Source organism: Lycorma delicatula, chromosome 1, assembly GCF_047948215.1.
Source record: "Lycorma delicatula isolate Av1 chromosome 1, ASM4794821v1, whole genome shotgun sequence".
NCBI lineage: Eukaryota > Metazoa > Arthropoda > Insecta > Hemiptera > Fulgoridae > Lycorma > Lycorma delicatula.
The window spans coordinates 147,788,966-147,803,293 of record NC_134455.1 but is presented as its reverse complement, the minus strand read 5'-3'; the positions used below and the strand labels follow the sequence as shown (position 1 = coordinate 147,803,293).

Below are 14,328 nucleotides of genomic sequence, written 5' to 3'. Positions count from 1 at the left end.
TTATTACTGTTATCTCTTGTATATCCAGCTGGGATTGATGGTTTAAATTAATTTTTTTTTCAAATTTTCATAAAAATATGGTTCATAAAGGATTTTAGGTTAATAATTGTTAAATTAATCAACAAATGTGAAATTTATAGTTATTTCAAAATTCTTATAAATATTATTATTATAAATACTATTCTATAAAAATAATCATTCTGTTAGTATATTTGTATTGAAAAAAAAAGTTGAGGCCTAGTTATGAAACTGGAATAATTGGCTCTGGCTACTGTCACTGCCATGACGGGATATGCACATAAACTACTTAGACCGCTTGAAAATGTTTAGATGGAGTTTACTCAGAAATTGGGCCATAATGGAGGTTGCCATTTTAGATTTTTGAAAGTAGAACCCCCTTTCGTGCTACCCCTCAAAAAAGCATCAATGCTTCAATAAACTCTATTATAAACTTGCCCTTGTTAGTGAGTGGTTTTCTTTAACAAACTGCATTATTAAGTAACACAAGTATGACTTATGTTAATTTTTGGATGTTAGGCCATACAGCATAAGTACCAGATACACTATAATAAGAACATATACCGAAATGTTAGTTTAGCTATTGTTCTTCTGTATTCGTATACTTATTAGTATTCTTAATTCATATTGATTAGTTGTGTAATTCTCAAAATATTCAATGAATTAACTTCTTTGGTCTATATTTCTAGTGAGATGAGATGTTGCTGCAGTTGGAAAGATAAATAAATAATTGAATTAAACTAAGTTAATTTTTCAGTTTTTTTCTCTGAATTATTTACTATGTATACTATATGCAATGGTAAATTTCATTGGTAACATTGTCTTCTTAGTCTTGTTTTTGTTTCAGTTAAATGATAACAATGTGGCAGACTGGAGCAATGTAGATACGCTTGCTAAAAACAAAAAGCTTTCAACTGTATACCTTGAACGTAATCCTATTTACAAAGATATTAATTACCGGCGTAAAATAAAATTAGCCATTCCATGGATTAATCAGATCGATGCAACATTGGCAAGGTATTCATATTATATCTCTTTCCTTATTAACCTCTTTTTTTCCATAATTTTCTGTTTGAATTTTTACTCAAATGCAACATACAGTTTTATTTGAGCTGTTACAGTAGGCAGATTATAAGAGGTGTATCCGGAGGTAAGTACTGTTTTGTAATGAAAAAATATACAACTTTGAACAGAATAGTTTTATTACAACAGAGTAATTCTATTATTACACGGAAGACCATACCTTAAACTATTTTACATAATTTCCACCATTATTAAGGCATGTTTCATATCTTGTAATTGGTTTTATCATTCCTTCATCAAAGAACAGCACCTCCAGTGAAGAAAACCATTGTTTGTGCAGCATTTTTATTGACCTCATCATAGCATTGATCTGCAAGGGATCAGTTGAGATGGAGACATAAGCGCTAGTCACTCGGCACAACAAGAATTTGAAGGTGGATGCTTCAACTGCTCACAGCAAAATTGTTCAATCAGACTGGAGGTTCATCAGCAACATGCAGACAAGTATTGCCAAGAGGCAACAAAACTCCATGGCTGAGTGAGTATACCTATCCTGTGGTTTTGGATTGCACGATGCAGTTTTTTTATCACAATAAAGCTAAACATTTGCAGTCTTACCTCTCGGAAGGAAGTCAACCAACAAAATACCTTTCTTATTCCAAAAAATAGTGCACATGATTTTTTGTGTTGAAATGGTGGTTTTGAATTTGTTTTATGGAAATGTTTGTTGCCATTCCAGAGGCTCCAATTTGGATTCTGCAGTGATATGAGAGACTAAGTTTCATAATCAGTCGCTGTTTGTTTCAAAAGATTATCATTTTCATATTAGTAAGAAAAGATTGAGCAGAGTCTAATTGCTTGGTTTTGTGAACCTCTATCATTTTTGGTACCTAATGAGAGCAGAGTTTAGGGCTAGATTTTGTGTTATGATTTCATGCAAAGTATTTCAGGAAATTCAATACATAAGGAAGGAATTGTAACTACATTATTTTTTTTTACACTTGTGTAACCAAATCATTATTTATGACTGAAGGTCACCCACACTCCTTTGCTTATTTTGCCCATTACCGCATCCCTCATTGAACTGCTGACCTACTTTATATAACCATTCCAACACTTACTGTTTTTTTTAACCATAAACTTCACTAATTTGCCGGTGAATGTCAGTTGGTTTGGCATTTCTTGCTTTTAAAAATCTGATAATTGTCATAATTTCACAATTTGTGGGATTCTTGATTGACTTGAACATTTGAAATGATGTTTACTTAACTTTAAACAAACATTAATGTACTTGTAATGGTGTCTATCATTATTACAAGCCAAGTGAGAAATGCGATTGTAGGTCTGCGGTGGTGATAGAAGGAAACTATACTTACTTTCGGGATATGCCTCATATATAATTGGTATTGAGTAATTTATTTGTGCAGCTATATTACCTGCTGAAGCAGCGCTTGAAAGTTCTGATTGAGATAATGATGGAGGTTGCATACCAAACCTCCATCATAGGTAAAGCAGGAAATGCTTTACTATAAGTAAAGCAGCTTTGTTATATTATACTCCTTCAAGAAGGAGCTTAAAAAATATACAAGATGAGAAAGTGACCGTGGAAAGATAATAAAAAATTTTTATGTAAAAGGCGACAAAATTTTCCATGCTATTTTTTAAATATCTTTTAGATGATGAGTGACAGGAATTTCATACTTTCTTTATATACAAAATAGTTCTTATTTTAATTTAGCAAGATTAAATCCCCCAAAAACTGTAAACACACTGAAGAGAAACGATGTCACATTATAGAAATTAATATAGTAACTTTGTTTTTATACCATATTTTAACTTTACCAGCATTTTCACATTAAGTTAGACGTTATACTACACAGTTTGCTTGTCCACATCTATTCCTATTCAGCTATCAGTCATATGGTCTCCATTGCATTCCTTTGCATTTAAATTGTTTTTGTGGATGTTTAAAACAAATAAGAAAATTGAGTATGCCGCCATATGTAAAGTGAGGTCTTGATTCAATTTAATGCAAGAAACATGCAAATTCAAAATTTCTTATACAAAATTTAAAAATACACAAATTACCAACTTAATTTTTAAATTATCTAAAATGTTCATTAAATCTATCTTTAAATGTTTTATTTGTTTTACCAAAATATATCCTTTCACAATTGTTACATTTAATTTTATAACTGCTGGAAGAATCATATTTATTTTTTACTTTTTCATTATTATAAAATTTTAAATGTTTTATTATATGATTATCAGGTTTATAAGCAGGTTTATATTTTTTATCATTATATGCATCAGTTAAGTTTTCTATAATTTTATTTGTTTAAGTGTATGTTACATAAACATTTTCACTATTTTTATTGTCATTGGATGATAATGTAGTAATATTTGTATTATTGAAAAATTCTATATTTTTTATATATATTATCAGTCAGACATATGATATCCATTTTTTATAGCTGTATTTGTTATACTATTTTTTCGCTATACAATTCCCATTTATTGTTTATGTATTTTATTGCTCTGTTTATCATGTTCTTAAAAATATTAACCTTTTGGAACCAAGGATGATTAGAATTTCTATAATAATTTCATTTGAGGTAGGTTTTTTTAATACATTCCAGTTATTATTTGATTGTTTTTATTTATTTTAATATTTACATTTAAATAATTTATTTTTCTGTTATGTTCCATTTCATATTAAATTTTAAACAAATTACTCTGACATAGCAGATAAGGGAAATCCCATGGGTAAACCATTTTCTTGTGTATAACAGATTCCATTAAATTAAAAATAATTCTACTTACATGTATTTCTAATTATTGTTATAATATTATTTATAAATTTTTGGTCTTCACCTGCTTTTATTAATTTTCTATTATTGAGACTGTATAATCATCAACTGGTGTATTTCGGTTCATATTAGTTATATCAAAGCTAATCATTCATTTTAGTTTCATTATTAATAATTTTTAACTTACGTAATTTATTAATTCATATCTGTTTTTTATATTATATTTATATTCTAAATTTATCTTTGATTTAATTACTTTACCAATAATTTTAGTAATTATGTAACTTGGGGCTGTTTTGAAATAAATTAATGGTCTTGTAAGCCTTCCTTATGTAGTTTTGGGAGACTTGTAAGTTTTGGGGCTTAAAGTATATATGGATATAACTTGCTATGACATTTTAATTTATTATTATAATTAAATCTTTCCTTGTATTTAACTAAGAGATCTTTTTTAATTCTTAAAAATTTATTGGTTGGGTCATTAATTTTTTTAAAACCATTTTCCTGGTCCCATTTTTTGTATTTAAAATACATACTTTTTAACAATTTATCAGAAATCTGGTAATCATTATCACCATTTACAACTCGTAATTGTTTATTTTAGGCAGTTCATTTTGAAAATAAAATTTGTTTAATTTTTTACAAATCACTTTTTTATTGAAATCGTCAACTTTTTTTCTTCACTTGACCTGCAAGGTTTTGTTTTTTTAGACTGTAATTATTAGTAGATTTAAACTCGCACATCATATTGTACACTGAGCAGCACAACTTCCACTCATGTTAGCAGTTTTATTAACGACATCTGAAATCAACACCGTTGAATTACTCTGCATTCAAATTGGCTTTTGCAAGCATTTGAAATGATGGGGTTTTCCGCACGACTTAAGTCTTTTTTGTGGCCTTTTTTTTGGAGCGGATTGTGTACTGTTATCAGCTAAACCAAGGTTAGACATGGTGTCACAATAACTCTATACACTACACTCATGTTCCAGTAAACTTAAAAAAATTGCATTACTGGTATATTAACTTTAAATAACATTAGAGTAAATAAATAAGTAACAGAAACAAAAATTGAACATGAGAATAAAAGAGTGATCATATAAAAATATCAAGGGTTTTAATAGAACTGAAAAGACATTATAAATTTATAAAAGTTTGATTACATGTGTACTATATGACTAATTAATTATATGGTGAATATGAGTAATGATTATTATGTCGTATATAATGGCCTTGTTGTGAATCGGCACTAATGTAAGGGATGTGATTCAGCAGAAACATAATGAATCACTAACACAAGTGCAATGTTTATTTATTCTTCAATCTGCAAGCTAACAGCAAACTGAATACAGTCTAGTTTTCATATTGTTAAAACTAGAATAAATTTTCTGCATGAAATTCCAAAAACTAATTTTGCACTAAACCATCCCCAAATCTGCAATGTTTGCACTAAACCATCCCAAATCTGCAATGTATGTACGAGAAAACATTATTATAGTTAAAAAAAGAATATAAGAGACTTGTTACAGAAATTTTTAAGTAGAAACATCAATGAAATAAGTCTATAGTCTTCAATAAGAGTTGGATAAGAGGGAGTACCTCTTACAATCAAGAATTTCACTTAACTCAAAAGCTTCCAAGGAATGTTAAAATATAATAGAGCCTGTGTACTTCAATTTGTATATTGGAAGTTGAAAAATCACTTTCTGGACTCAACACTGACTGGGTTAAATAAAAATTTAATGCTGTGTTTCAATTTACAGATTATTTTACTTGTCAAAAAAGAACAGGAAGAAACAGTCCCTGTAATCAGTTTTACAAGTACTCAGTAGCCGACAAAAATATTTGCCTTCTTCCTTTTGTGACTCATAGTGCTGTCATTTTCTGCAAGGCTAGTTTCAGCTAGTTGCAGATAGTTCTTGTCGGCTAGTTGTTAGCCGGTCTTGACCTATCATCCGGAGGTCCCAGGTTCAAATCTCGGTAGCATGGCATTTGCACATGCTACAAAATTGCCATTTCATCTCATTTTCTGTAGCAATATCTAACAGTGGTCCCAGAGGCAAAAAAAAGACGAAAAACATATCTATATCTGCCAGTTAAGAGTATTTCTACCAGTAGTCTCATTAACTTTCTACTTTTCTTTTTTTATTGTAGTCGCTCACTTTTTTGAAAAGATTTTTGTAGTAAACTTTAACTTTCTTGATCAATTGCTTAATTTTAATTTTATTTACTACATTAGTCCTTTAATCATAATTTACTACATTTAGATTCCTAGTAAGATGAACCTTTCTCTTAATCTATTGCTAGATCAATTTTTAAGTGATAAAGAAATTGTGATTATTATTCACATTATTATTTTTGGGAAATTTACTTTTATTTATTAAAATTTCGTATAGAGGGACTGTCCTAAAAAGAACTTATATGTTGCATTTCTCTCATTGAAATAATGAAAAGAGTTCATATAAACATGCGTTTGAAAATGGTTTGTTAGCGAGTTCGGCTAGTGCTAGATCCTCCGCTGAAATGAAATTATACTGAAATTCTGGCAAGGTAAATTAAGGGGCGAATTTAGTGATTTCTTATGGTTTTTGACTGTATTTTCCACAATGGTACATATTGTTCTGTATTAAAGAATACATAATTTCTTTACATTATTATTTTTTATTTACTTTATTTACATCAGTTTTCTCATCAAGTTTTATTTGTTTACTGAAAATTTTGAACAAAGTTATTTTATGCCAAAGCTAGAAAAACATTGTGTTTTTAACTCATTTTTTTGTTTATTACACCCTATTTCATAGAAAATAATGGGGATACAGTTATGGTACCCATTTCTAAAAACCTTTCTGGTCAAAAACCACTAAGTTCGCCCTTAATGTACCTTCTGAGAATTTCAGTATGGCTTCATTTCAGCACAGAAGTGAAATCTTTTACGAGCCATAACTTGTAGCAAAGTGTTTTTGTTACCCATGTTTATATGAACTTTTTTCATTTCAGTGAGAAAAATACACATATAAAGTTTAGCAGAATCCTCCTGAGACACTCTGCTGTAACACATATAAAGTTTAGCAGAATCCTCCTGAGACACTCTACTGTATATGTGTGTGTGTATGTAATATATATAATTATTATAATAGTTAATTATATAATAATATATATAATTATGTAATATATATATATATATAATTATTAAATCTTTATGCTCATTTTAAAAGGGAATAAAACTAGTGGGGACTAGGATGAAAATGGCATTTGTTTGTTCATATTTTGCAAATATAGAAATGCACATCCTCCTGAGGATTTTTAAGGTTCATAGCAATTCCGTGGGATTTCAAGCAACTTGTCAGTAACTGAAATAACTAAGGTTTTCAAATTAAATATTTATTTATTTTGTTTTTGTAAATATAAAATTATATAGTCCTGGTGAAGATAAGCTGACTGTTCCCTTACCGCTTAGAGATTTCATAAAGCCTGGAAATGGGCAATTAATAAGTGTGCAATTAATGGATTCAATTATGACTGAGGACATGGGATCCTGTGAATGTATGATGATAAATTGAGGTAAAATGTGTTATATACTTTGTTTGGAGCTATATATATATATAGAGCTCCAAACACAGTAATTAGATAAATTAACTTGCCTTATTAATTATCAATAACTATTCTTTGGGATATCCTGCATCTTCAGTTGGCATTAAGTACTATTTTTGTAACATTAAAACTTATTATTTTTAATAATTTGTCATGTTGTTTTGGAAATTGTCATAATTTACTTTGACAATATTATTTAAATTGTGACAATGGAGAAATTATTACAGTTTCTGAAACATGACAGATTATTAAAAGTAATAGAATTTAATACCAACTGAGGTATGGGAAACTGCAAAAACTAGTTAATGAAAATAATTAAGTTTAATTTATCTAATTAATATGTTTGGTGGTTTGTTTGTTATGTAATATTAAATTTTATTATCACAGTGTGGTCAAAATGTTACATAATTTTTTTTACAGGTAAACATTGCTCTGTTGGAGTATGAAAAACATTATTACAAATCTACTTCATTCAGTGATTCACTTTACGATGAACTAACATTCAGCACAGTACACATTACCTCTAAAAAGTTATTATTAGACCTGTTTTATTGTTACTATACCGATGTATTTGTATAATATCATGAACTTGAACTTTTAGTAAAAAAAAATTTATTGTATCAAACATTTATGTAATATATGTATGGTAGAAATAACAAAAATTGTTTTTATGTAATAATATTTGTATTAAAATGAAACAGTTTGTTGATAAGTGATATATATTTTTTCTATTTATGATAAGGACCAAAACAAGATATGATTAATATTTTATTGTGTACAGGTATACCTTTTAGCAAAATTTAACTATTTATGCGTGTAAAATGTCTGATAGGTTAAAAGTCTGCATAGAAATATCTTTCTTTGTTACATTTTTATTAGAATATTAATGTAAGAAAGTGCTTTTGATATATTATTGGATGCAGTTCTGAGTTTTGGTTAACTGTTTGAAAGTAAAGGTATAAAAGTTTAAACTTTATATAGCACAAACAAAAACATAATTTATTTTAAATTCAAATTAAACAATAAACTGTATCCAACTATATTAGATAAATTTGTATTAAATGTGTTGAATAATGTAATTCTAATAATATTCTACGTTGGTTTGGTATTTAATTTAATGAAGATTAAGATTAAAGGTAACTGCTAGTTACATTGATATATTCAGAAAAATATTGGATGTAAATTATCAAATGAAATAAGTAGATTAATTATTTAAAAATGGCAAACTTAATATAATGCTTATACTCTAAAAAAAGCTGATAAATGATTAGTATGAACTATGTATTCACTTCAGAAATTAGTTAAGATTTAGGTTATAATGTAAAAGTGACTGTATCAATTTAGGACAGTTTGTGTTGCACTAATACGAGGCTCACCTGATAAATTTCGCACTAGTGTGGTACAAAAGATACTATCGAGTTGGATGTGGTAGCACATGATAGTTAAAATCCCCCTCTAAAAACCTGCAATAATGCATTGAAATCTGTTTACCGGTTTGTTTTCAGTAGTAGTTAAAATGGAGTCAGAATACAGCCAATATGTTAACACTTTCAAAACAGCGTGCAGTGATCAGATTTTTAACAGTAGAAAATGTAAATTCTACAAATATTTTTCATCGTTTAAAAGGTTTACGGTAGTGAAACTGTTGGCAGGAGTGCTTTGAATAGGTGGGCGTTAAAATTACACAAATGTGAAGCTGGTAAAGCGACAATTGACGCAAGATGAAATTTAAGCCTATTCCACATCCGCCATACTCACCGGATTTGGCTCCATGTGACTTCCACTTTTTCCCTCATCTAAAGAAGGGTCTCAAAGGTAATAATTACACTACCAGTGATGAGGTGAAGGAAGCTGTGACCACTTGAATCTGAGAAAGACCACACGTCTTTCTCACACTTGTGACAAGTGTGAACACTTGTCACACGTTGGGAAAACTGTATCAGTGTAAAAAGGGATTATATTGAAAAATAAATACTGCATTTTGTAGCCAAGGTATTGTACTTTTATTCATTTTTTATTCCATTCCAATATCTCTTTTCATTCCCATGCTACACATGTATGTGCAATATGTATCAGCTGAGCCTTGTAACTATCACACCAACTAAGAATTTCATTTACCTTTCTCTATATTATTGTATTTGTTGTATTTTACTTGCATTTTATGATCTCAGATTTTTAATTGTGTAGAAATCTCAACTCATCCTATAGTTTCTTTTTTAATGGATTCAGAATTTTTTCTGTTTAAATTCAATTAGACATTACATCAAGGGTTGATATAATTGGTTGAAATTACATACTATTTGTTTCTACAAATCTTCTGGACCAGATTTTAATGCACATTTATTGCTCTAAAAATAACACTGTCTTCCACTAGGCTTCATGATGACTTCTTTATATCCCTTCTTATTGAATCTGTAGATTGTAGTTCTGTATTTGTTTAGCTAAAGGTGTTTGAATGGGAAGTATTGCTCTCAAAGACTATGTAAAGTATGGTTGGCAGTCGCCTTTTTATGGAACTTAGACAGCTAATATAAATTTCATTTACGTCTATTAATAACAGAAATATTAGTACTGTTCTGTTCTCTTCATATTGAATTCTACAGGAAGCAATATAAAGATGAAGCTGAAGTTTTTGTTTAATTTTGAACAGTTCACTACTTTACTACTACTTAAAACACAGGCCATTAAGGTAATGTTCTGCCTAGGTAAGTTAGGTTTAAGTAAAAATCAGTTCAAGAACATTATTTTCTGAATAAAGAACTAATAACAATTATTTTCTTTTTTCATATGTAATTTAGCAATAAAAAAAGGTTTTAGTAGAGTATGTGTTTGAATTTTTATGGTTATTATGTTTTTTTTTTGGATAGTTACACTTGTGATTACAAGTGAATAGTTATTCTTCAGCTTTTTAAGATTTCTTGGTACTATATTCTCATGCAAGTGCAATTTTTTCTTTCAAACAAGATTTTTTTTGTAGTCTGGAAAGAATAGAAAAACTATTAATTTTATTTTTAGTGATTAGAAAACTACTTTAACTAGTTAAATATGTTTTGATAAGACAAGCAAGGATTAAAAAATTAAAATGCTTTTATCCATTGCTTTCTTTTATCCATGTGTAGTTTAAAACTTCATGTTTCTAAGCATACTTTTTATCTTCAGATTCTCTCTTTGAGGTCATTAAAGTGTTAAATTAATTACACAAAAGTAAATACTTTATTATTCATTATTGTGAAATCATGAGGGAGCTGAACAAAAAATTAAAAAAATTTGCAGTGAATATTAATTGTTAATTTATTTATACATAATAAAAAAAAAATGAAGGGTGTTGAAAATCTGAAGACAAAAATACGAAAATAAGTTACATAATAGAAGTATTTTGATTTAGATGGTTGAATAAAGATTAGGAGAATTTTACAAAACATAGTAGTTTACTTTTATCAAATTCAAATTGTTTTAACTTATTTTTATTAATCATGTGGATAAAAAAAAATTATATGACCTTTAGTCTGTACATGATTTCTTTGTTAAATAGTAACAAACAATATGAATAATTTTAAAATGTCAGTGTAACTATGATAAAAAATTGATTAATGTTCACAGAATCTTTTAAGTATATATAGCAGTATTTCATTGTAACTTTATTTAGTTATTAGTTTAATCATAAATAAATAAATAATATAGTTAAAATTAAATATGTTGTCCATTTTTTTATTAGCTGCTTAATTAATCCATTTGTGGATTTCACAGTTGGCCTGGGTAGGACCTAGAAACTTCTGAATGAAAGGCACACACACATATGATTAAAAAAGCACTTTAGGTAAAGAGCAAATTAAGAGTTTTAATGTTATCTTATTTTGTTATTTTGCATATGGTGAGACAATATTGTTGGTACAGATTTATTGATTATCAATGAAAAGTTTACATAACTCTTATCTTTGTCTCAAGTTTAGATATTTGTTAATGGAGTTCTGACTTAATTTTTATCAATTCTTATTGTTAAAAATACATTGGGGTGCACATAAAAGTATAGTAGTCCCTTTGCTGTAAAGAAATCAATATAATTGATTTGAGTTCTGTTAGTTATTGTTAAGTAATTATCACATTCTAGGTATGAGGTAATTCAACATGATGGCATGTTTGTAAAAACAGAGAATGGAGTTTGCAAAAGAAGTAGTGTTTAGTGAAGTTTGTTCACTAAACTTCATTCTTCAAATTTCCCCAAAGTTAATCACAAGATTTTAAATCTCCTTGATGGAAGTATATATGTCTGTAGGTAAATGATACATATAATTACAATCACAATATAAAGCACAAAGTTTACTCCTTGTTGAGCTCATTCCTGGAGTGTATTTGAATTTCGCGTAGAAGTTTGTTATCTAACTTTTTTATAAGCATTGGTCAGAAACACTATTTTGCAATTACAGCTTACCAAAAAATATATATAAATGTAATGTATAAAATTAATGTAATATAATTAAATAAATGTACTCAAGCAAACTAAAATAATGTCATACTAAAATTCTCGGGGCACTAATTGAGCAAAATTGGTGATCTAATATGTTTTGGGCCTGAAAAAAATTGTTCTATTACTAGTTTTTGTGAAAACTATTGATTGCATAGCTCAAAGTTCAGCAAAAAAATTCACTATTTATGTTTACCATAAAATAGCACTAATTAACTGCGAATAAACATAATAGTAATAATAAATCTAAGTTTCCATCCCGCATCTCTGCCGCTCCCACTCACCTGGAAGCTAATGGCTGAATCTTCTCACCTTTCTTGGCATTTTTTTTCTTATGCTAATCAATCTCTTCCTGCTAATCAACAGGAGGGTAATTGTGCTTGGGCGTTGGTCTGCAATTGCGTGCATAAATAAATGTTAAGAGTTTAATTCTGAGAAAATTTTTGTAAAGTTAATCGAACACATATATAAAATTCAACTTTAAAATGAAAGACCGTAATTTGGAAGGAAGAAAATATTACGATAATACAACAAATTTTTTCTATTAATATTTAATCAAATAAAGATTATAATTTAATTATCCTTAATAATAATTTTTATATAATACTATTTTAATAATTTTAACAAAAAAAAAATTTAATGCATCAAATTCTGTTAGTCAAGTAAGATCAGGTTTCTTTGGCAAGCTTTCTGTAAAGAGCTCTTTATTGACATAACCAAACCTAATATTTTATGCTGTTCATAAAAGTTTTTCTTTACAAACTGTTCTCCACACTATAAATTTATGAAACTTAAAATCTCTGAGAATGTTTTCATAAAATATGCGACCATGGTAACTTGCAGAATAGCTGGTAGGAATACTACAAGGTGAACCTGTCTCCCATGATGTATGGAATGCCCTGCTAATTCTTTCTGGACTTGGAATCCAATGGCTAGAATAAAATAACCCTTTTGACGGGAAAATAAGTATGCTAAAGTAAAATAAGTAATGCTAAAGTAGCAACTTTAGCATTACCATCACATATATCCCAAAATAAACACCACACCATCAAGGAGAAATAATGTAGTATTTTTCAGTAATAAATAACACAAGTAGTGTAACAGATTAATCACATTGATTTATTATTATTGAGAAACAATAATAGTAATAGATTCAGTAGTAGTTGATAGTAAAATAAGAAAACTTAGGTTAAAACAAAATATAACCAAACTACAAAAAGTATCAATCTTGAAAGAAATTATAGATAATATGGTAACAGTAATTTATACGAAATAAGAATGTAATACATACATGTAGTTATAATCTTACACAAAATCTTTACACTAAAGATATAGCCTAGTGACTTACTAATTCCTTGAGCCTTGGAGGACCCAAACCTCTCCACCAAAAATTTTGAACATAAAACAGCAGTCTAGGAAAAATACCAATCCAACTTATTAAACTTCATGTTTTGAAGTTTTAATGAAACCAGTAATAGTTTAAAGAATGGAAGGTGAACCACGCAACATTGAATTATTTAACTAAAAGGGGGAAGAAAGGTAACTTGATGTCTTTCCCTTGATGTCTTTGTTTGTTGTCTGAAAGACAACAGGATGTTTGTAAAAACTTACTTTCAAGTTTCAAAGAATATTCTCTGAAAGTGGTAGTTACAAAAAAAATGTCTGTAATATAAATAAAACCGTTTTTAACAAAATGATACTGATATCAAAAAAGTAAGACACTACATTTCTGTTATCTAAATCTGTTAATTGAAAATTAAAAAAAAAAAAGATGTTATATATAACAGACAATAGATAATAAACAATGTTTAAGCGTTCCATATAATAAGCAAAAAATAGAAAAATCTGTTAATAAATTCTTACTGGCTCGATTTCATTTATTAAACGACAAATAATCATAAGAATTGTATTATTTCTGTAAATATGATACGTATTGCATGTATTGTCTATTACATATATTTAACATGTATTTTTTTAAAAACAAAATTGTTTTAAAATTAAATTAATAACAGATTTTGATAATGGAAATGCGTAGTGTCTCACCTTTTTTGATATTAGTATAATTTTGTTAAAAACAAATTTATTTATATCACAGAAATTTTTTTGTAACTACAATTTCAAAGAATCTTCTTTGAAATAAATAAGGTTTTGAAGTATCAATGTCAGGTGCTCACTTCTTGCTTTTTTCCAGTCATCACTCATTGTCTTACACTTGGGTTTTAATAGTGAAGGTTGTGCTCTTATTTTGCAGGGTGCTGATTCTGGGTATGTAATAACGTACTAATAATATGGAACATTGTCGTATAACTTTATGACTAACAATAAATAAATATACTGTTTAATATATCAATGTCAGTCCGCTGATATCGTGTTCCATTAGGAAAGGTAGACAAATTTCCTACAAGAATTTACAGCATTTTCATA

The 14,328-nt window shown here is 28.2% G+C and overlaps 1 protein-coding gene across 2 annotated transcripts in view; it reads left to right on the top strand.

Annotated features, from left to right (window-relative positions):
* The window catches only part of sds22 (protein phosphatase 1 regulatory subunit sds22), a 55,816-nt gene extending 44,712 nt beyond the window's left edge, over window positions 1-11,104 (top strand). Inside the window, exons 7-8 of one of the 2 annotated variants that reach the window (XM_075364334.1) lie at window positions 866-1,035; window positions 7,863-11,104. In XM_075364334.1, coding sequence (XP_075220449.1) covers window positions 866-1,035; window positions 7,863-7,866 — 174 coding nt within the window. In that variant the 3' untranslated portion in view covers window positions 7,867-11,104. The remainder of the gene's footprint in view (window positions 1-865; window positions 1,036-7,862) is intronic. The other variant, XM_075364326.1, reaches the window with a different exon arrangement.
* The last annotated feature ends 3,224 nt before the right edge of the window (window positions 11,105-14,328 follow it).